At 45.0% G+C, this 22,024-nt stretch overlaps 2 protein-coding genes and 1 pseudogene across 3 annotated transcripts in view; all 3 read right to left on the bottom strand.

The window, feature by feature from the left end:
- Positions 1-65: 65 nt before the first annotated feature.
- LOC132401260 (cold shock domain-containing protein E1-like) lies at positions 66-15,458 on the bottom strand. Its single transcript, XM_059983283.1, has 2 exons — positions 15,358-15,458; positions 66-1,648 (listed from the first exon to the last, which is right to left on the bottom strand). Exon 2 carries the CDS (start codon positions 1,449-1,451, stop codon positions 936-938), a length of 516 nt encoding a protein of 171 aa, XP_059839266.1. The 5' UTR covers positions 1,452-1,648; positions 15,358-15,458; the 3' UTR covers positions 66-935.
- On the bottom strand, positions 2,187-2,931 carry LOC132401377 (cold shock domain-containing protein E1-like; annotated as a pseudogene).
- A 32-nt stretch (positions 15,459-15,490) lies between the features above and the next one.
- The window catches only part of LOC132401258 (E3 ubiquitin-protein ligase TRIM33-like), a 29,086-nt gene continuing 22,552 nt past the window's right edge, over positions 15,491-22,024 (bottom strand). For both annotated transcript variants that reach the window (XM_059983280.1, XM_059983281.1), the window contains exons 8-9: positions 16,669-21,798; positions 15,491-15,671 (exon numbers count right to left, since the gene is read on the bottom strand). In XM_059983280.1, coding sequence (XP_059839263.1) covers positions 21,038-21,798 — 761 coding nt within the window. In that variant the 3' untranslated portion in view covers positions 15,491-15,671; positions 16,669-21,037. The remainder of the gene's footprint in view (positions 15,672-16,668; positions 21,799-22,024) is intronic.

The raw sequence follows: 22,024 nt of genomic DNA, 5'->3' as shown, positions 1-22,024 counted from the left end.
AATAGAGGGTTAAGCGCTGGGGAAATTCCAGGCAGGCTCCAGAGAAGGTAACAACAGTGGCCTGTAATGTGCTGTGGATTTATGTAACAGATATGTATAGATCTGTACATCTATACACCTTTTATTTTTTTACTATTCTAGTTTTTTTCATGAGCATTAACAGAGACACAGGAGAAAGGCAGTTGTTGTTTTCCCTTCTTGGAAGAACAAAACCTCCAGTTCAGACAACCGCAAACTGTCAACAGAGGCAAAACAGAAACAGGACCCTGCCTCTGACCCACATCAACGTCCTGTTTCTATGCAAAAGGCATATATATACAGTACCAACGATTAACATTTCCACATTGATGCATCAATATACTTTTTTAAAATTCAGCCACTTCCTTTTCCATTCGGCATTACACAGGGTGCCTTTTGTAGGGAAATAAGTGATATTTGTGTTTTTTTTTCCCTTTAGGCACAGATCTGTTAGTTTCTGGGATTGGGAAAATGTGTTCCAAGCCTGCAGTGCTCTACAGCATCAACAAAGTTGTACTGAAAGGGTTAATGAAAGCCAGCATTAATGGCCCTCGAGTTTCAGTTGTATAGCTTTCTTCACAGATTTTTCTCTCATTACTAACAAAAGTTAAATTTCAAATTAGCATTGATGTAAGATGCCTTTTGATTTTAAATCAAGCTCTATAAGGTTATGAAACTAAGGCTTCCTGCTCATTCATTGCCCCGAGCCTGTGCATTACCATTTTTTGGGGGGTTTTTTGATAAAAGCACAGACAAGTGGTAGAACTGTAGTTTTGCTTGAAAGTAGATAAATTGTGTTCCATTTCCATTTTGGACGAGGGAACACAGAGGGTGGTGGAGGCAGATAACCTTGTGTAACCTCCCTTCCCCAAAGATACTGCATTGGGTAACGTGCTTGCTGGGGGAAAGAAAAGAAATCAATCTGTCACTCCAGCTTGACGAATCTTTCTTTTCACAGTAAATCCCTTGCTGTTATCAGGTCCCTTTGGCTGGTGAAGTACAACTAGTTTTGGAGCACTTGCGTCATCCAAGGTGATTCTCTTTAGATGATGTACTGAACGATCAGGACGTGGAGCTGCCACAGGCCAGGGACCCTCACTGACACGGAATACATTGCAGGCACTACACTTTCCTGTACACTGATTTAAGATGACAGAAAATTCAACTTCATCTCCAGGCTGCAACTCCACACCATCCAGCACCTCAGTCACACGGAAGAACAGCTTTTTACCATCACCAACTTCATAGTCAATGAATCCAAACTGGTCTTTTACACAGTCCATGGTGCCTTTTCGCAAGGGTCTGGCATTGTAGGCCAACTTTTGTCCTGTTTGAGCCAGTACATAGCTGGAACTTGATAGTTTCTCCCTCTGAAGACAATCTGTTCTGTTTGCCAAACTGGTTATGCTAAAAGGATATACTTCACCTTTCATAGTCCCTTCCTCCGTAATCTCAGCAAGTCCCTAATGCACTGGACTTTCCCAGTGCAGACTGTTGGATAGACTTCATCACTGGGACCATTTACTGCTGTAATCTTGGCAATTTTTTCAGCACTCACCTTGTTTCCTTTCCCCTTTGACAAACTGTATTCTACAATGTCTCCAACTTCTGGATATCGCCTGAGAACTCACTGTAGTGAAAGAAAATTTCTTGATCATGTTGAGAAGTTTCGATGAAACCAAAGTTATTTTACAATGCTGCCACATATCCTACAAGTCTCTTAGCACTGGGGTAATGATTTAGATTTTTGATTGATATTGCACTCTGTAGACCAGTTCTTTTAATTTCACTAACGCTAAATTCAATCTTATCACCAAGCACACCCTTCCAGTTCCTTTATATGGTATGGTACAGTCATTCTTATCCCAGCTTCATCATATGCAATGACTCCCTCTTCACAATCCTTTTCTTTACTCTTAGCAGGGCTAGTGGACTTGAATACTGAACCGGTAGCTTCTTTCTCCACAATTCCAAAGTAACACTGCTCAGGCTGTGTGTGAAATGACACTGTCACTTTTGGAAGCTTTTTAATACGGATTGCATGGTTCCTTTGAGCTGAAAGAACGTCAGGGACAACAGTGAATTCAACATCGTCAGAGATGTGGAGCTGCAGACTATCCATGATCTCACTAAGGTGGAAGAACATTTGAGTATCACGATCTACACATTTAATGAAACCAAATCCATTGTGCTATCACACCCATTTCTCTAGTTTCTCCAGTTAACTCAAAAGAATCAGTCAGAATTTCAATATTTGTAGCACATTCTAATTTGTCATGTCGATCAGTAGAGATATAAAACTTAATATGGTCACCTTCTAATAAAGTAACTTTAGATCTGGTATCCTTATCTCCAAAGGGAAGCTCTTTGGAATTGGTAAAGTTTACTTTGATACGTCCTGGCAAAGGATCAGTCTGGGTTTTACTGGATACTTTTGGAATAACTTTGGTGACAGTTCCATCAAACTGTTCAATACTAACATCTTCAAATATAACAGTTCCTTGGGGGTAACAATTTTACTTCAGTGGCAACTTCTTTTCCATTTCTTTCTTTAATAGTAAATTCTACATCATCTCCTGGCTGCAATGTGTCCAGATTTCTTTGAATTCACTATAATGGAAGAAGATCTCTTTCAAAAGGTCAACTCTTTCAATGAATCCAAATACTTCCTTCATCGCACAAACTACTCCTTGACATCTGCCCCATTTCTTCTTCACCAGTACAATATTGTGAGCATTTACGGCACCAGTATGTTTATTTGTTTCCATGGAGAAAGAAACTTTATCTCCTGTTTCAAGTTGGACATTTCCATCAACATCTTCAGGTCAGATAAAACATTTCCTGACCAGTGATCCTTTCTTCAGGCAAAATTTCAGGTTTTATTTTCAGCAATTCGACAGCAATTGGTTTTCCAGTCCAATTTTACAGACAGGATCTCCTGGTTGCCATCCACTTCAACTCTGCTTCACATTCCCGTTCGGATATGTCCATACATGGCCTCCTGTACTGCCATGATAAGGCCAAACTCATATACTGTCTGGGTTGTCTCCAGCCCCTTGGCATGAGCATCGAATTCTCCAACTTCTGGTAATTCCCTCCCTCTCCCTTCCCCCATCCCACTTTCACTCTGCCTCCTGTTCTAGCTGCCTATCACCTCTCTCATGGCTCTGCCTTCTACTACTACCCATAGTGTTTTCCCCTTACATTCCTTCTTCACCTCTCCAGCCTATCCCCTTCCTGCTTCCCCTCCCCCACCCCTTGATATTTCCTCTGATTGGTTTTTCACCTGGCACCTTCCACCTTCTTTATGGGGCCACTGCCCCCTCCTTCTTCAGTCCTGATGAAGGGTCTCGGCCCGAAACGTTGACTGCTCATTTCAACTGATGCTGCCCGACCTGCTGAATTCATCCAGCTTGTTTGTACGTGTTGATTAGTTTTCCAGTCTGTCTGTCAGAGGACACTTCCAATTCCACATCATCTCCCATTTTCAGATCTGAAGATTACTACTGTACTGTGAACAATGGCTTGTGGTTCAGTGCATTGAATAAAACCATATGATGACAGCGGCTTCTCAATAATGCCTGTTTCACACAGGGCTCCTGAGGTACCATTAGCAAAATCAGAGTGGCCATTGTTATGCAAGAGCTCATCTTAAAATGTTGAATGTTGCACTTTCACTGCCGTCTGATCTGTTTATCGCATGCTCGAAGTTTACAAATTCTGGGTGGACAGAGACAGGATGTACTAAGCCAGCAGAGAATTCCTGTTCTTGCTGCACGAGAGAGCACCCCAGGACAGCGACAAGAAGTGTAGAAGGTCTAGCAGCAGTGGGCATTGCTCTTTGTAGGCTGTTGAGTAGGCACAAACTTCGGTTTCAGATCAAGCTATCTTTAGCTGCAGTTTGCTTTTTGGTTGTTTCAGCTTATTTTTATTTGTCAACATGATCTGAACTTGAAGCAGCAGTTTCAGTCACACCCAACAGCAGAAGCACTCCAGCACTGCCATAAGCAGCACAGCACATTACCTTTTAAATCTAATCTTCAACTTTATTCTCCAGTAAGATCTGTCCACTTTCAGCTTGTCAAGTTACCATTGAAAAACTGATGTTCACGAGTCATGTTACATCTGCTCGATGGCACAGGAAGAGATGAGTTCTGCTAGGTGCTTCAAGTACTTAGTGAACTGATGCATTACTAGGGGGCTTCCACTATGGTAGAGGATTGTGGGATTACCTGAGCTCCATTGTGAACTTCCGGTCACTTTCACTCTCCTGCCACAACCAACAGGAGAGGGAGACGCGGTGGTCAGGGGCTGCCCCGGCCAGGCAGCAGGGACGTGTCCAAACTGAAGGTCTGCATAACGTTTACAAAGGCCCGAAAGGAATGTTGTGTTTGAACATTATGTCTTCCAGAAAGTAATTGTGATATGGTACAGCTGTCAGCAGTAAGCGGTGAGAAGATCTTTGACAAGTACCTGCTGCCCGTCAAGTCCATCTCAGAAGGTGCATCGGCTATTAATGGATTCCAGGTCATGGATGGGGTCCTGTACCTGTATGGGGAGCCTCAATCCACCAGCAGCCTCCAGGAAACCATGGAAGCTTTCCTGCACTTCCTGAAGGCTCTGGGCACCCCTTTGCTAATAGGTCACAACATCTGGAAGTTTGATGCCCCTATCCTATTACGAGTCTTGGAAGAGCTCTCCATGAAAGATCAGTTTGCCAGTTGTATAAGTGGATTCCTGGACACCCTCTGGCTCGCCAGGAAAGCTGTTCCCAGGTCAGAGGTTAAAAGCTATATGCAAACTGAATTGGTGCAAGTATTTCTCAAGAAAGGTTAGAAGATGCAAAGCGTTTGCAGAAGCTGTATTCTGTCCTCAAATCTTTTTGAGAACACAATTACAACATCGTATTCAATAGGATGAGTAATCATGGAAATGCTGATGGATTGTCCCATTTATCCTTCGAAAAAAATACCTGAAACAGTTAAGAAAGAGGACGCTCCTGGACAGATTCTCCCTAATGCAAATTCAAAGTCCCCCTATAATGGCAGGGATGCTCCAAAAGGAAACCAGAAAAGATTCCATGGTGTCTCGGGTCTGCATGACCACCCAAAATGGCTGAAATGTGCAGTTCCCTCATTTTTGCCACTGCCAGGCTGATCTTGCCCTTGACGGAGGTAGCTTTATGTGGAGATTGAGAGTTGCTGAGAGCTAAACTTTTGGAGGAACAACATGGCAGTCAACTAGACGTGGTCAAAACGGCAGCATAGGCTTGGTTAGATCAGCAGATCGAATTGCAAGATCGCTATTAATTCAGGTTTGGGACCCAGGAAATGAGAGGGAGACACACAGAATACACAAGGTTTGGAATGTGTCCTGGCCTCAGTGGAACGGAACCACTGATAATGGCCATTGTCTCTTGGAGACGGAATTGTGTATTGAGTACTGTACTATTCATCGAAACCCCTCGGGGACAACCAGAGTGGTCTGATTGAGGGATTGCATCATCCCAACCAGATTGACATCTGAGACCCTGTGAGAAAGGATAAAAGAGGGTCTGGGGAACAACCCCTTTAGGCGCACCAGGAGAAATGCTAGAAATCCCGTGATAGCATTTTATAGCAAAGGCCGGTGAGAGCTCGTGTGCGCCCTCCTTTGCCTGGGTGGCGGGCTCTTCACGGAAGAACAGTTTAGCTAAAGGAGAGGCCAGAAGTGAAAGGCCACGACAACAAGACTCCTGTCAGATCGAAATCATAAAAGGAAAGTCGGCAAGTTTTTCTCCAAATATCTCTCTCTCTCTCTCCAACCATTGCAACACAGCGGTCCCCAAAGGCTGCAGCCTGCATGAACTGAGTGAACTTTATATTTCCATCAGACAATACATTATCCCCTAGACAACGATAGAGCTTATTTCTTATTATTATTATACCCGCACTTTTAGATTTAGTATTGATGACGTATATTATCTGTATATTTGCATTGATATTATTTTTGTGTATTTTTACTAATAAATACTGTTAAAAATAGTATCATCAGACTCCAACGGACCTCTCTATCTTTGCTGGTAAGTAACCCAGTTATGGGGTTCGTAACAATGTGGGGCCTCGTCTCGAGATTTGATACCAAATTGGAGGGCCAGTAAATCGGGCTTTTAAGTCCAAACTTGGATCTGGTTGCGTGGATAACCAGACGGGAAACCAGCAAAGATGGACATAGACGAATTTATAAAAAACCCGACTCCGGAGGCGCTAGAGGCTGCCACAAAGTCGGACTTGATAAATATTGCGAAAGGACTAAATCTCGCAGAGGTGAGGTTGTCAATGAAAAAGCGGGAGGTGCGGAGGGCCATAACTCAGTATTATATTGTGAAGAATGTGTTTTTGGCTGAGGTATTGGAAAATATCCCTGAAAAGGTACCAGCTAGTGGGACGGCTCAGTTAGAGTTGGAAAAATTAAGGTTGAAACATGAAATTAAGTTAAAACAGCTGGAAGCAGCCAAAAAGGAAAAAGAAAGAGCCAAAAAGCAATGGGAGCATAAGCTCCAGCTAAAGGAGTTAGAGGTGAAAAGGGAGAAGGAAAGAGCTGAGAAGCAGAGGGAGCATGAAATTAAGTTAAAACAGCTGAAAAAGAGAAGGAAAGGGCCAAAAAAGAGAAGGAGAGAGCCGAAAAGGAGAGGGAGTATGAGGAGAAGGAGAAACAGAGGCAGCATGAGCTGGACATGGAGAAGTTAAGGCAAGAGCAAAGAGCTCAAGGGCCAGACTGAGAGGAGAGATTTAATGTTAGTAGGGAGTTTAGGTTAGTACCTCCATTTGAGGAGACGGATGTTGATAGTTATTTCTTGCATTTTGAAAAGGTGACAGTGAGTCAGAAGTGGCCCAGAGATCAGTGGGTGGCGTTGTTACAAAGTGTGTTAAAAGGGAAGGCACAATGGGCATATGCGGCGTTGTCCATGGAGAAGGAGGAGTCTGAGAATTATGAGGAAGTAGAAGAGGCCATTCTTCGGGCCTACGAATTGGTACCTGAGGCCTATAGACAAAAGTTCAGAAATTTAAAGAAAGTGTGGAATCAGACGTATGCAGAGATTGCCTATGAGAAGGGTGTGCTCTTGGATCGTTCGTGTGCAGCAGAAATGGTGGAAGAAGATTTTTGACATCTCAGGGAGTTAATTCTGATTGAGGAATTTAAAGGTTGTGTTTCAGATGATATCCAGATGTATTTGAATGAGAAGCCGAATAAGACCATATCCGAATTTGCTAGGTTCGCAGATGAATATGCCCTAACCCACAAGACAAAGTTTTCCTCAAATAAAAGTTACCAGAGAGTTTATTTGTGGAAAGGTGGGTCATATTGCATCTAAGTGCCTTGCTCTGAGGAAGGAGACTGGAAAATGGAAAGCAGCAGTCCCTACAGGATGTATTGTGGTGATCAGTAAATCGACGAGAAAGCCCCAGGTAGACAGAATACGAGAGAGGTCTGAGAAATTTATTTCAGAAGGAACCGTGTCTGTGAAAGAGAGAGACACACCAGTTCCAGTGCGGATCTGGAGAGACACTGGAGCTGAGCTGTCATTGATTCCCAGTAAGGTACTAGATTTTGGTTGCGAGACTGGAGAGGTACCTTTGAGAGGCATAGGAAAAGGGACAGAAGCCGTGCCTTTGCATAGGATCATTATAAATTGTGAGCTGGTATCTGGACCAGTTGAAATAGGGGTGCGATCAGAATTTCCGAGAACTGACGTAGACATCCTTCTGGGTTATAATTTAGCTGGTGGTGAGGTTTGGTCGGCCATGGAGCTGACAAGCCAGCCTGTAAGTGTTGAGGTACCGCCCCTAGATTCCAAGATCTATCCCACATGCACAAACACTCGCAGTATGTCGAGAAAGGCAGCTGAGAAAAAGGCCAATGTCGATTTGGCTGAGACGTTTTTACCGACCCTGTACCAAGAGGGGTTAGAGGGTGGTAAAACGGAGAATAGGGAGGTGAAAGAGTGTAAGGGAGAGGAGGTAGACCTGCCTTTAGCCAGGAGGAAGTTTGTAGAGGCACGGAGTAAAAATGAGAAACAGATAAGGCTGTTAGAAGGTCCAGAGTTGGACATGGATGATCTGTCTGGTTTGACGGAACTGTTTGAAGAAGTTGAAAATTGTAAAGGTGTTCCCGATAATGAAATGAGGGCAGTCCTAGATGAAAAGGATGCCATTACCTTGAAGAAGTCTGCTGGGTTGGCAGATGAGGTTGTTTCAGCCCGCGGGGTTGAGTTTACTCCGGAAGGGATTTGCCCAGAGAGTAACTGGGAGGATCAGGGGAACTTAGAATTTGAAAAGGGTTGGGGTATTGAAAGCCTGGAAGAGGCAGATGTCCCGTTTGAGTGTGTTCAAGATGTGGGTGCATGTGGTACTGAACCTAGTAATGGAACTCAGAAAAAGTCTGAGGTATTTGATTTAGTTGAAAAGGAATGCAGTCCTTGTGGGTCAGATGGACTTGGTTCAGTGAAGAAAGGTAGTGGTAAGTGAGAATTCCCAGTTGTTTGTGTTCGAAGGTGTGTTAAAAGTTAGTGAGGAGATAAAAGGTGGTGAGGTGAATATTATTATTGAAGGAAAAAGGGAAAAGTGTAGTTCCTAAATTGAATGAAGAAAATTTAAAGTCTGGATTGGTGTCAGAAGTAGTAACCAGGGGTAACACGGTGCCTGCGAATCAACTACAGGTTGATTTGTAATGTAAAGGTGCCCCACGCGCTAATGTTATTCAAGGGTGTGCTGTGAAGAGGCAGAATTTGAAATGCTGTTTGGACAAAGAGGGATCGCTTGCAGATCTTAAACTGAAAACTAAGAGAATGAAGGGTCCTGAAGATAACACTAACGACTTGCTTAAAAATAAAGAATTGTGTGGAGATTCAGCCAATGGGCTACTTTTGGAAAACATTGTTGATAAAATAACTCCTATGAAAGGAGCATGCAAAAGCCTATTCCACACTGGTATACAAGCTAACCACATGGGAGTTAACTGGAAAAGGGGCGAGGGTTGACGGGATGTCACTTTAAATAACAGGACCCGGTTTTAAGGGATTTCGACAAAGCATGTAACTAATAAAGACAACCCCATGGAAGATTGACTGATAAGTTTGAAAGTAAAATAAAGATTAGTATTTGCATGAACTTTTGTAGTATACATGTAAGCTAAGATCACAACTCTTTAGTTTTGTTTTGCTGAAGAAAAAGAAAAAAATAGGTGGTTATTAAATTGGAGTCTGACGCTACAAGAATTTATTAAGGTACAAGATGTTAAGATATTAAAGGAAGTGACAATATAATCGCTAACTGTTTAGATGCTGAATTGAATGTATAACTGTATTACTCTGTAGTGAAAAAAAACTTTTTGTATTGTGTTAGATTCTGAAATCCTGTAAGACTTTGTATTAATTAATTTTTACCTATGGCAAAAATCTTAGAAGGAAGGGGGTGATATGAAGGTGAAGCAACTCTGAGGGGCCGAAGGGTACAAAGTCACCCCCTCCTTTTTGAGAATTGCAAGATCGCTATTAATTCGGGTTTGGGACCCAGGAAATGAGAGGGAGACACACAGAATACACAAGTTTGGAATGTGTCCTGACCTCAGCGAAACAGAACCACTAATAATGGCCATTGTCTCTTGGAGACAGAATTGTGTATTGAGTACTGTACTATTCATTGAAACCCCTCGGGGACAACCAGAGTGGTCTGGTTGAGGGATTGCATCATCCCAACCAGATTGACTTCTGAGACCCCGTGAGTAAGGATAAAAGAGGGTCTGGAGAACAACCCCTTTAGACGCACCAGGAGAAACGCTAGAAATCCCGTGACAGCGTTTTATAGCAAAGGCCGGTGAGAGCTCGTGTGCGTCCTCCTTTGCCTGGGTGGCGGGCTCATCACGGAAGAACAGTTTAGCTAAAGGAGAGGCCACAAGTGAAAGGCCACGACAACGAGACTCCTGACGGATCGAAATCATAAAAGGAAAGTCGGCAAGTTTTTCTCCAAATCTCTCTCTCTCTCTCCAACCATTGCAACACAACGGTCCCCAAAGGCTGCAGCCTGCATGAACTGAGTGAACTTTATATTTCCATCAGACAATACATTATCCCCTAGACAACGATAGAGCTTATTTCTTATTATTATTATACCCGCACTTTTAGATTTAGTATTGATGACGTATATTATCTGTATATTTGCATTGATATTATTTTTGTGTATTTTTACTAATAAATACTGTTAAAAATAGTATCATCAGACTTCAACGGACGTCTCCATCTTTGCTGGTAAGTGACCCAGTTACGGGGTTCGTAACACATATAAGATTATTAAGGGATTGGACACGCTGGGGGCAAGAAACATGTTCCCAATGTTAGGGGAGTCCAGAACTAGAGGCCACTGTTTAAGAATAAGAGGTAGACAATTTAGAACAGATTTGAGGAAAAACTTTTTCAGCTAGAGAGTTGTGGATCTGTGGAATGCTCTGCCTCAGAAGGCAGTGGAGGCCAATTCTCTGTAGGTTTTCAAGAGAGAGTTAGATAGAGCTCTTAAAGATAGCAAAGTCAAGGGATATGGGGAGAAGGCTGGAACAGGTTACTGATTGTGCATGATCAGCCATGATCATATTGAATGGTGGTGCTGGCTCAAAGGGCTGAATGGCCTACTCCTGCACCTATTGTCTATTGTCTTCACCATGGAATCCAGTGGCTGTTAAGGAGGGGCTAAGTGAACATCATGGAAAGCAGATTATTAATGAAGAGGGTTGGGCCTTGGCAACTGTCCTTATTGAGAAAGTAAGGAGACATGGGATCCAAGGGGACATTGCTTTGTGGATCCAGAACTGGCTTGCCCACAGAAGACAAAGAGTAGTTGTAGACGGGTCATATTCTGCATGGAGGTCGGTGACCAGCGGTGTGCCTCAGGGATCTGTTCTGGGACCCCTTCTCTTCGTGATGTTTATAAATGACCTGGATGAGGAAGTGGAGGGATGGGTTTGTAAATTTGCTGAATGCCACAAAGTTTGGGGGTGTTGTGGATAGTGTGGAAGGCTGGCAGAGATTACAGCAGGACATTGATAGGATGCAAAACTTGGCTGAGAAGTGGCAGATGGAGTTCAACTCTGAAAAGTGTGAGGTGCTTCATTTTGGTAGGTCAAATATGATGGCAGAATATAGTATTAATGGGAGGACTTTTGGCAGTGTAGAGGATCAGAGGGATCTTGAGGTCTGAGTCCATAGAACACTCAAAGCTAGTACGCAGGTTGACTCAGTGGTTAATAAAGTATACAGTGCATGTGTCTTCATCAATTGTGGGATTGAGTTTAGGAGCCGAAAGGTAACGTTGCAGCTATATAGGACCCTGGTCAGACCCCACTTGGAGTACTGTGCTCAGTTCTGGTCACCTCACTACAGGAAGGATGTGGAAACCATAGAAAGGGTGCAGAGGAGATTTACAAGGATGTTGCCTGGATTGGGGAGCATGCCTTATGAGAACAGGTTGAGTGAACTTGGCCTTTTCTCCTAGGAGTGATGAAGGATGAGAGGTGACCTGATAGAGGTGTATAAAATGATGAGAGGCATTGATCATGTGGATAGTCAGAGGCTTTTTCCCAGGGCTGAAATGGCTAGCACAAGACAGCACAGTTTTAAGGTGCTTGGAAGTAGGCGCTGAGGAGATGTCAGGGGTAAGTTTTACACAGGGAGTGGTGAGTGCCTGGAATGGGCTGCCAGCAACAGTGGTGGAGGTGGATACGATAGAGTCTTTTAAGAGGCTCCTCAATAGGTATATGGAGCCCAGAAAAATAGATGGCTATGGGAAACCCTGGGTAATCTCTAAGATAAGGACATGTTCAGCACAGCTTTGTGGGCCGAAGGGCCTGTATTGTGCTGTAGGGTTTCTATCTTCCTACGAATCTGTACAGAGACGTCCTTGGACTGGAATGTTTGGCAAACATCTCTTCCTCTGTATATAGCATGCCTCACATTAACAACTGCTATACCTGCCCCTACACCTCCTCCCTCACTACCATTCAAGGTCTCAAAGTCCTTCCAGGTGAGGTGGCACTTCACCTGTGAGTCTGTTGGGGTCAACTACTGTATCTGGTGCTCCCGGTGCAGCCTCCTGTATATCAGTGAGACCTGCCATAGATGGGAGACCTCCCAGTGGCCACCCCTTTGAATTTCACTTCTCAATCCCAAATGACCATTCATGGCCTCCTCTGCTGTTGTGATGAGGCCACACTCAGGTTGGAGGAACAACACCTTATATTCTGTCTGGGTAGCCTCCAACCTGATGATGGTTTCTTAAATTTCTGGTAATGCCCCTCACCATTTCCCATCCCCTTTTCCCACTCTCATCTTATCTCCTTGCCCGCCCATCACCTCCCTCTGGTGCTCCTCCCCCCTTTCTCATTCTTCCATGGCCACCTGTCTTCTCCTGTCCCCCTTCTCCAGTCCTTTCCTGAATCAACTTCCCACCTCTTTATTTCATCCCTCCCAGTTTCACCTATCACCTTGTGTTTCTCTCTCTGCTCCTTATCCATTTTTCCTCCAGTCCTGCTGAAGGGTCTCGGCCCAAAATGTCGACTGTACTTTTTTCCACAGATGCTGCCTGGCCTTGCGAGTTCCTCCAGTGTTTTGTGTGTTTTTGCTCAGATTTCCAGCATCTGCAGATTTTCTCGTTTGTGCTTGTGACTCACATTAATAGTGTTTTCTCCAGTTGCCCGTTGATACCAGGGCCACTTACTTAGCAGAGGGGAGTGGAACGGATCTTTTTGACCTGATGGAAGGAAGATTGTTGATGAAGCAGCTGAGGATGGTTGAGCCCAGGACACTGCCCTGAGACGGTGAGAGGGTTGTGCCCCCTGTTCGGGTAGGATCTGGACACCAGGACTAAGCTTTATCTTTCCCATGTTGCAGATGTTGAAAGCAACGATGATGCACCCAAGGCTGGGGCTGAACCCATGAGCTCAGTGTGTGAGCTGGGAACTGTGTTTCCAACACCATCAACAAACGGTGGTATGTCTTCTTACAACATGGCTGCTTTTACATCCTCACTAACACCAACCTGACCCCATCTCACCCTCCTTCCCTAACAAGCATGTTCCAACCCCAAAGCTGATCAGTATCAGCCCCAACAGTCTTCAGGACCATCAACTGTCTCACACTCGTCACCCCAACCATCCTCCAACGTCCCCAGAAATGCTCCATTCATTCTTCCAGTCTGCCGCTCTACCCAGCCCACCATCCTGACAAATCCCCTTCCCCTCTCCTTACTCCCACCCACCACACCGTGCTTTCTGCAGAGGCCCATCCACCCTCTCGTTCCCTGATCCCCACCCATACCCAACTTCAACCTCAGTCCAGAACTCCTGATCAGTTCTCCTTCTCCACTCCTCCTTAACTATTACTCACACACTGTGTCCACATGTAATCTACAACCAAAATCAAATATCATTTATTTAAGATTTCATAAGATACAGTAAATTTGCATTAGATTTATAAAAACACACTATTAATTGTTTGAACAATGCAGAGATCTGGAGTGATGAGGTAAAAATAGCAATAGGAAATGTAGCTTTAGGAAAAAGGACAGTGCTTCTTGTGTGGAACACGCAGTTCTGGTTGTTGAGCTTCACCAGTGACAGGTCACCTTTCACTTAGTGAAAAACTTTGAGAGTCTAATGTAGTTACGCTCCATGTGCCCCAGAGACTCTAGGAAGTTCTTCAGCCCTGTCTCACCATCTTGTTGGTGTACTGACTTCAACTTTTCAAGACTAACCCCCTGCATTGCAAGTTTATCAGCGAGTTGAAAGAAAATGATTTTTTCTTTGAGCAGGGGCTGCAGAGACACTTGGCACTCAAGCTGAGAGATAGAAAACTGACTACTTTTCTTCTGTTCTGGAGTAAATTTAAGGACAGAATACAACTCCTGCAAACTCTTTGCATCTTCTACAGCATTATGAGCTTTATAACCTTTCTTGAGAAATACTTGCACCAATTCAGTTTGCATATAGCTTTTAACCTCTGACCTGGGAACAGCTTTCCTGGCGAGCCAGAGGGTGTCCAGGAATCCACTTATACAACTGGCAAACTGATCTTTCATGGAGAGCTCTTCCAAGACTCGTAATAGGATAGGGGCATCAAACTTCCAGATGTTGTGACCTATTAGCAAAGGGGTGCCCAGAGCCTTCAGGAAGTGCAGGAAAGCTTCCATGGTTTCCTGGAGGCTGCTGGTGGATTGAGGCTCCCCATACAGGTACAGGACCCCATCCATGACCTGGAATCCATTAATAGCCGATGCACCTTCTGAGATGGACTTGACGGGCAGCAGGTACTTGTCAAAGATCTTCTCACCGCTTACTGCTGACAGCTGTACCATATCACAATTACTTTCTGGAAGACATAATGTTCAAACACAACATTCCTTTCGGGCCTTTGTAAACGTTATGCAGACCTTCAGTTTGGACACGTCCCTGCTGCCTGGCTGGGGCAGCCCCTGACCACCGCGTCTCCCTCTCCTGTTGGTTGTGGCAGGAGAGTGAAAGTGACCGGAAGTTCACAATGGAGCTCAGGTAATCCCACAATCCTCTACCATAGTGGAAGCCCCCTAGTAATGCATCAGTTCACTAAGTACTTGAAGCACCTAGCAGAACTCATCTCTTCCTGTGCCATCGAGCAGATGTAACATGACTCGTGAACATCAGTTTTTCAATGGTAACTTGACAAGCTGAAAGTGGACAGATCTTACTGGACATGAAGTAAAGGGGACTGGTGAATGTATGTTGTTAAGTAGTCTGGGATAGGAGTGAATGATGGATGGAGTGGCCTGGGAAGTAGACGAGTGAAAAACATATAGGCTGGAGGTAGACTAAGATGGAACTGACATGTGGACAGGGTGGGTGAGAGACAGGAGCGTCTGGGAGTAAGAGACAAAGGGAAGGACCGAGAGCAAATCACACAGGGTGTCCCATGAAATCGGTAGTGATCCGTCCATTTTACTATCTTTGTGGATGAAGTGTGAGGTCCAGTTTCCCCAAGGGTGTCCACATCACTCTGTCTTATTTCCATCCCAAATTGAGTTCATGCACTGATCACCTCTTCCCCACTCTGCTAATTAAACAGGACGTAGTGAAAAATTCTTCCTAGACAGTGGCAATGACAGAAAACCCCCTGGTCAGTGCAGCTGAAACCAGTATCTACAGTGTGAGCAGAAGGTGTCATCTGCTGGGCCTTGAGGAACTGATTGCTTTACCGGGAGCCAGCAGGGAGTTGATGGGTTGAATGACTACCCATTCGAGGGCTCTTCAATTCTATGGCTCATGAAGCAAAGGGGGTCTTACATGATCACCCATCTGTTACCTAGTCCTGTGGTTTCCAGATCAAAGAACACCAGGGTCTCTTCTTTGTTCCCTGGAGGGTCATTCTCTTCAACGACTTTCTCACCAGCAGCCTCCATCTGCACTGCCTCTCCGGGTCCAGCGTCTGCAGCCTTTGGGAAAAGGATTCACTCATTGTAGTCACATTAATAAAAGTAACACTTCGTGAATGGTGTTGAGGTGCCAGACAATGTCCTGGCACATATAGATGCCTCTCGCCAATGCTTACCACAGGGTCTGCCATGTATTCGCTGCTCTGCCCAAACTTGCTGCAGGACCTGTAATTACAAAGCTCATACTCAGTGACCCCTTCCTGTCCCTTCACTTCATCACCCCTCATCCCTGAAAACTCCAGTCTACAGCACGAAATGATTTTTTTCTGAAAATCATAAGGCTGCCAACAGGGAGGAGGTAAATTTAAAACAGGAAACACTTGGCACTCCAGGCAGCCCCTGTGGGCAGAGAACCAGTTAACGTTTCAGCCTGGGACCCTTCATCTGAAACGTTAACTGTTCTACCTTCAACAGCTGCAGGCTTCCCGAACCACACACCAGGGGACTGTCACATGCACCATTGTCAGAAACTGTCGTGACGTTTGTGTCCGGTTCCCAGATTGTTTCACACTTTCCCACCACCACTACTACCAATAATAGTACTATTATATGTGAAACTCTTCAGAAAGTTCTTTCTTGGTGCTTGGCAAAGCAGTCTGCCAACCTACATCGGGTCTCATCGATTTACGGGAGGCCACATCGGGACTTTCGGATACGGTGGGGACGGAGGAAATGTAGGGGTGAAAATGAAACTTGTTCCAAACTTGCAACGATGCGGGCTTTTAACAATTCGATCTACACAGCAATATCTATGTAAATCTGTAGAAAGCCACCGCATTAAACACCTCCAGGATAGTCCTAAAGTTCCTAGCAATTGAGAAATGAGTGTGCCCGGACCGCAGGTTGAGTCGAGAATAAATAAACAGCAATAACAACATCCTTATCTGCGGGTGCGGGTTGCCACAACGATCCATGACCCTGCTCGCCGACCCGGGGAACACAAGCAGGATCAGGGGGTGAAGAGATTTGTGGAGCTCCGGCCGGAAGAGCTGTAGATGGTCAGGACCATCACTGAATACTGGCCCAGTGGAGACTCCCCACCCTCTGGGTCACCGGGACTTCCCGATCTCTGGGTCACTGGTATCCCACACCACCCCTCCGCAATGATCTCCGGATCAGCTCAGTCCTGTCGCCCCTCTCCCGCCGCCACCGGAGTACTTACGGTACCGCGCTCCGCTCGCCGCTGTCTGCAGCTTCTGCCCGGTCGCTTGCTTTTCTGCGGGAGACCTGCCCACTGACTCACCCGGACCAGGACTTGCCCAGACAAGGCAGCTTCGGGTGGGCGGTGACATTACCGGGGAGGAGGGGAAAGAGGTGGGGTTGAGAGGAGCAAGAGGCGTGGTTAAGGAGGGGCAAGAGGTGGAAGGAGCTGCGAGGAGGGGAGCGGGAGTCACCAGCTGCAGCAAACTGAAATGGAAGTTTGTGAAACGCGTCTCGGGTGAATTTCATGTTGTTCTCCAAATTGCGTGGTTCAGAGATTGTTCAGTGGTCTGGATACCGAGGTCCCGGGCAGAAACAGATCGATGACTCCCTCGGGAGACCACACCGGTTAAAGACTACAGAATACTCAGAATCGGTCACTGACGTTCACCCCGGCTCCGCTCCGAGCAGGCAGAACTCACAAAAGCAGCTACCTACCACCAGGCTCAAGGCCAGCTTCTATCCCGTTGTCATGTAGACTTGAATGGCCCCTTGATGGATTCTTCACCTCAGAATCTACTCGGTCGTGGTCTTGCATATTATTGTTTACCACTGCACTTTCTCTCTAAACGTAACTGCTGCTACCACCATCCATGACAGGGTGTATCACACACCCAATACCCTCTGTGTAAAAAAAACCCTACCTCTGACATCTCCCTACACTTTCCTCCAAATACCTGAATGTTTAGCCCCCTCATAATAGCCATTTCTGCCCTTAGCAAAGTTCTCTAGCTATCCACTCTATCTATGCCTCATATCATTTTGTACACTTCTACCAAGTCATCTCTCTTCCTCCTTTGGTCCAAAGAGAAAAGCCCCAGCTTGCTCAACCTGTCATTCTCTCTAATCTAAGCAACATCCTCTGCACCCTTTCTAAAGCTTCCACATCGTTCCTATAATGAAGCAACCAGAAATGAACACAATATGTGGTCCACCTAGTCTTTTATAGAGTTGTAATGTTACCTCACAGCTCTTGAACTCAATCCCAACACACCATACACCTTCTTAACCACCCTGTCAACTTGCACTGCAACTTTGGGGGATCTAGGGATGTGAACTCCAACATCCCTCTATTCCTAAATACCGTTAGGAATCCTGACATTAACCCAGCATACCACCCTCAAGTTTGATCTTCCAAAGTGAAACTTTTATGGATTAAACTCCATCTGCCACTTCTCAACCTATCAATGTCCTGCTGTAACCTTTCACAACCTTCTACACTGTCCACACCACCACCAACCTTTGTGTCACCTGCAAGCGTATTAAGTCACCCTTCTACTTCCTCATCAAAGTCGTTTATAAAATAAATCACAGAGCAGGGGTCCCAGAACAGTGGAACACCACTGGTCATCCTCCAGGAAAAATACATTTCCTCTGCAGCCACCTTCTTCATTCTGTGAACAAGTCAATTCTGAATCCACACTGTGAAGTTTCCATGCCTATTGACTTTCTGAATGAGACTGCGGTAGGGAACTTGTCAAGTGTCTTGCTGAAATCAATATAAACACCACATCCACTGTTCTGGCTGCAACTTAAGGGAACAGAGGTGAGGACAACTATGAGGTGGTCAGAGGAGGCACAAGATTGCTTCAAGTTTGTGGAATGGGCCATGTTCACAGAATCAGAGGACCTGATTAAAGCACCATAGTTGTCACAGACTTTAAGATACTCATGGATGAGTATGGACCTAAAAAATAATCCAGTGTCTTCCAGAAGCCCTGGATGAACCAAGAGAGGGCTGCTACATCAGTGGCATTTGGGTCTAGAAACCAAGGAAAATACAAGAGGTCCAGGTATGTTCAGTACAAGTGCATTAGTGTTTTCATACAGGCCATGATGCATTCAGTCAATATACTTTCCACCATGCATCCACCATTACATGCTGGATTCAGGACAGATCCTCTGAAATGTTAACACTTAAAGTTGCTGACTCTTTCCAACTCTGAACCCTTGATTAGGACTGGATCATGAACCTCCAGTTTCCTACTCATGAAATCAATAATCAACATGAGAGGACACAGGTTTAAGGTGCTGGGGAGTAGGTACAGAGGAGATGTCAGGGTGAAGTTTTTTTACACAGAGAGCGGTGAGTGTGTGGAATGGGCTGCTGGCAACGGTGGTGGAGGTGGATATGATAGGGTCTTTTAAGAGACTTTTGGATAGGTACATGGAGCTTAGAAAAATAGAGGGTGATGGGTAACCCTGGTCATTTCTAAGGTTCGGCACAGCTTTGTACCGAAGAACCTGTATTGTGCTGTAGGTTTTCCATGCTTCTAACTCCTTTGTCTTGCTGACATTGAGTGAGAGGTTGTTATTGTGGCACTTCTCTGAGTAAGAACATGCTTCAGGAGGTAAATCCACAAAAAGAATCCGGCCCAGACTGGCTATATGGAGTGTTCACTGATAACTTCAACCTTTCGCTTCAGCAGTCCCCCTGCTTCAATTATAATAGTGCCCAAGAACAACGTAGTAACCTGCCTCAATGATTACTGTCCAGTGGCACTTACATCCACTGTGATGAAGTGCTTTGAGAAGCAATTTGGATCCACTCTGATTTGCCAAGCATCACAACAGGTCAACAGCAGATGCCACTTCACTGAACCCTGGAACAACTGGACATCAGGATGCTCTTTATTGATTAGTTTGATATTCAAGACCTGAGACTCAATACCTCCTTGTGCAACTGGGTCCTCGATTTCCTCACTTGCAGTCCCCAGTCTACTCACTTTAGACTTATGACTGAAAGGCTAAGCACAACTCTAATGAAGTTTGCTTATGATACCACTATCAAAGGGAAATTGAAAATCTGGCTGAGTGGTGCCACAACAACAACATCTCACTCAATGCCAGCAAGACCAAGGAGCTGATTATTGACTTGAGGAGGAGGAAACAAGAGGCCCATAAGCCAGTCCTCAACGGGAGATCAACCATATAGAGGGTGAGCAACTTTAACTTCCTCAGTGTTCTCATTTCAGAGGGTCAGCACATAGGGGCCATTACAAAACAAAGCATGGTAGTGCTTCTACTTTCTTAGAAGTTTGCAAAGATTCAGCAAGTTATCTAAAACTTTGTCAACATTCCACAGAATGTATATTGACTGTATATTGCCTGATATGGAGCACCAATGCCCTTTAATGGAAAATCCTACAAAATGTGGCAGACACATACCAGTCCATCACAGGTAAAGCCCTCGTCACCAATGAGCACATCAAAATGGAGCGCTGTTGCAGGAAAGCAGCATTGGTCCTCTGTTGCCATCAGGAAGGACCCAGACCACCAGGTTCAGGAACAGTTATTACACCTCAGCCTTCAGGCTGTTGCCATCAGGAAGGAGGTACAGGCACCTCAGAATCCACACCACCAGGTTCAGGAACAGTTATTACCCATCAACCATCAGGCTGTTGACCAGTGAGGATAACTTCACTCACCCCATCTCTGAACTGTTCCCACAACTTATTGGCTCACTTTCAATGACTCTTCATCTCATGTTCTTAATATATATTGCTTAAGTATATATGTATGTATTTGCACACTGGTTGAGCATCCAAGTTGGCGTGGTCTTTCATTGATTTTGTTATGGCTAGTAAGTATGCCCACAAGAAAATGAATCGCAAGGTTGTATGATGGTGATATCGATGCAAATTGATAATAAATTTACTTTGAAAGGATGGCAGATTTGTTCAGGGACGAAGCTCATGTTGTATGGTGTAATGTCCTATGGTTCTATGTTCAATTAACTGTTGACTCCTTTAGGGTAATAAAGAGTGTGGGTGAGGATTTTGTGCTTGATTGGGTTAACCTGGATTTTAACAAGGCTTTTAACAAAGTCCAATATAGCAGTGAGTCAATGGGGTCCAAAGGTGAACTGTATTGAACATTGCTTCCATGCAATAGTCTCAGGGAATGGCTTGTAGGCAGGCAACCAACCCTCCCCTTTGATACAAGAGTTCCCAAATTTGATTTGAATCCATCTAGGTGAGGTAACACTGCACAAAGGAGAACAGCTTTAAATTCCTTAACAGTTTATTGTATCTCTAAGAACCACAAAAATATCAGACTCTGCACTTTTTGATACTTTTTACTTCAACTGATACACTGTGATCTTTAACTCTGGTTGATTAAAGAACTATTCATCCTGATGATTACTCAGAGGGATCTGTCACTCCATCATCTCTGCACTTCCTTGCAATTTGCCGCTACATCTTGTACCTTACACTTTTTCATTCAATAAATGATGGGCGTCACAAATGATGGTCAGAATAGCCCCTGCATACCAAATACTCTGTAGCACATGCTGCACTTGCCTAGTCACTGGCTCACTGGTGTCTGACTTACACTTGGCCTCTCCTGTGCTTCTGGTGCAGTAAGAAGGAGCCAATAGCCTTGGTGATCTTCCGGATCCTTGGTAATCCTAAATTCCGGCAGCCTCGAAATAAGTTATTCAGGCCCGACTTCTGGTCACTCTGGTAGGCTAACTCCAAGATATTCAGACTGATTTCTTCGAAGGCAAGTTTATCCGCAATCAGCTGGGAAACAACTTCCTGGTTGACAAGTGGCTGCAGGGATCTGCGGCACTCCAGCTGGTAGAGAGTAAACTGACTGTCTTCTGCCAGATGCAGAGTTGGGTTCAGAGCCGAGTACAGCTTCTGCAGGGCCTGCACATCGGGAACAACCTGTTTACCAACCAAGACCTCCATTAAATGCGTCAGTCTGAAACTACTAACCTCCGACTTGGGGAGAACTTTCTTGGCCAACCAAAGAGTATCCAGGAATCCTGACATATGCTTGGCAAAGCAATCTTTCATGCGCAGCTCTTCCCAAGCTTCACAAAGAATCTGACAGTCGTGGGTCCAGATGCGGTGACCAACCAGCAGCGGCAGATCCAGCTGCTGGAGAAAGCGGAGGAAAGACGCCATGGCATCCTGGAGGCTGCAGGCTGGCTTCGCTTCCCCACGCTGGTACAGAACACCGTTCACCATCTGAAACCCACTGTCAGTGGGTATGCCGACCAACATGGGCTTTCTGGGCAGGATATACTCGTTAAAGGTCTTCTCACCACTCACTGCCGAGAGCTGTACCATGTCATCACCTCCTATCAAAAACAGACATGGTCATTGGGAGGTTCACGGGAATGACAGGGTTAACATAAGAGGCGAGTTTGATGGTTCTGGGATTGTACTCACTGGAATTTAGAAGAATGGGGAGGGGGATTCCACTGGGATCTACTGAAACCTAACAGCGACTCCTTTGTTTGCATCTTTGGAAACAGCTCTATTCCTGTCTTTAATATCTCTGTTTTCCCTTTCAGGGTTCTGAAG

Source organism: Hypanus sabinus, chromosome 10 (genome assembly GCF_030144855.1).
Source record: "Hypanus sabinus isolate sHypSab1 chromosome 10, sHypSab1.hap1, whole genome shotgun sequence".
Classification (NCBI taxonomy): Eukaryota; Metazoa; Chordata; class Chondrichthyes; order Myliobatiformes; family Dasyatidae; genus Hypanus; species Hypanus sabinus.
This window is presented reverse-complemented; position numbering and strand designations above follow the sequence as displayed.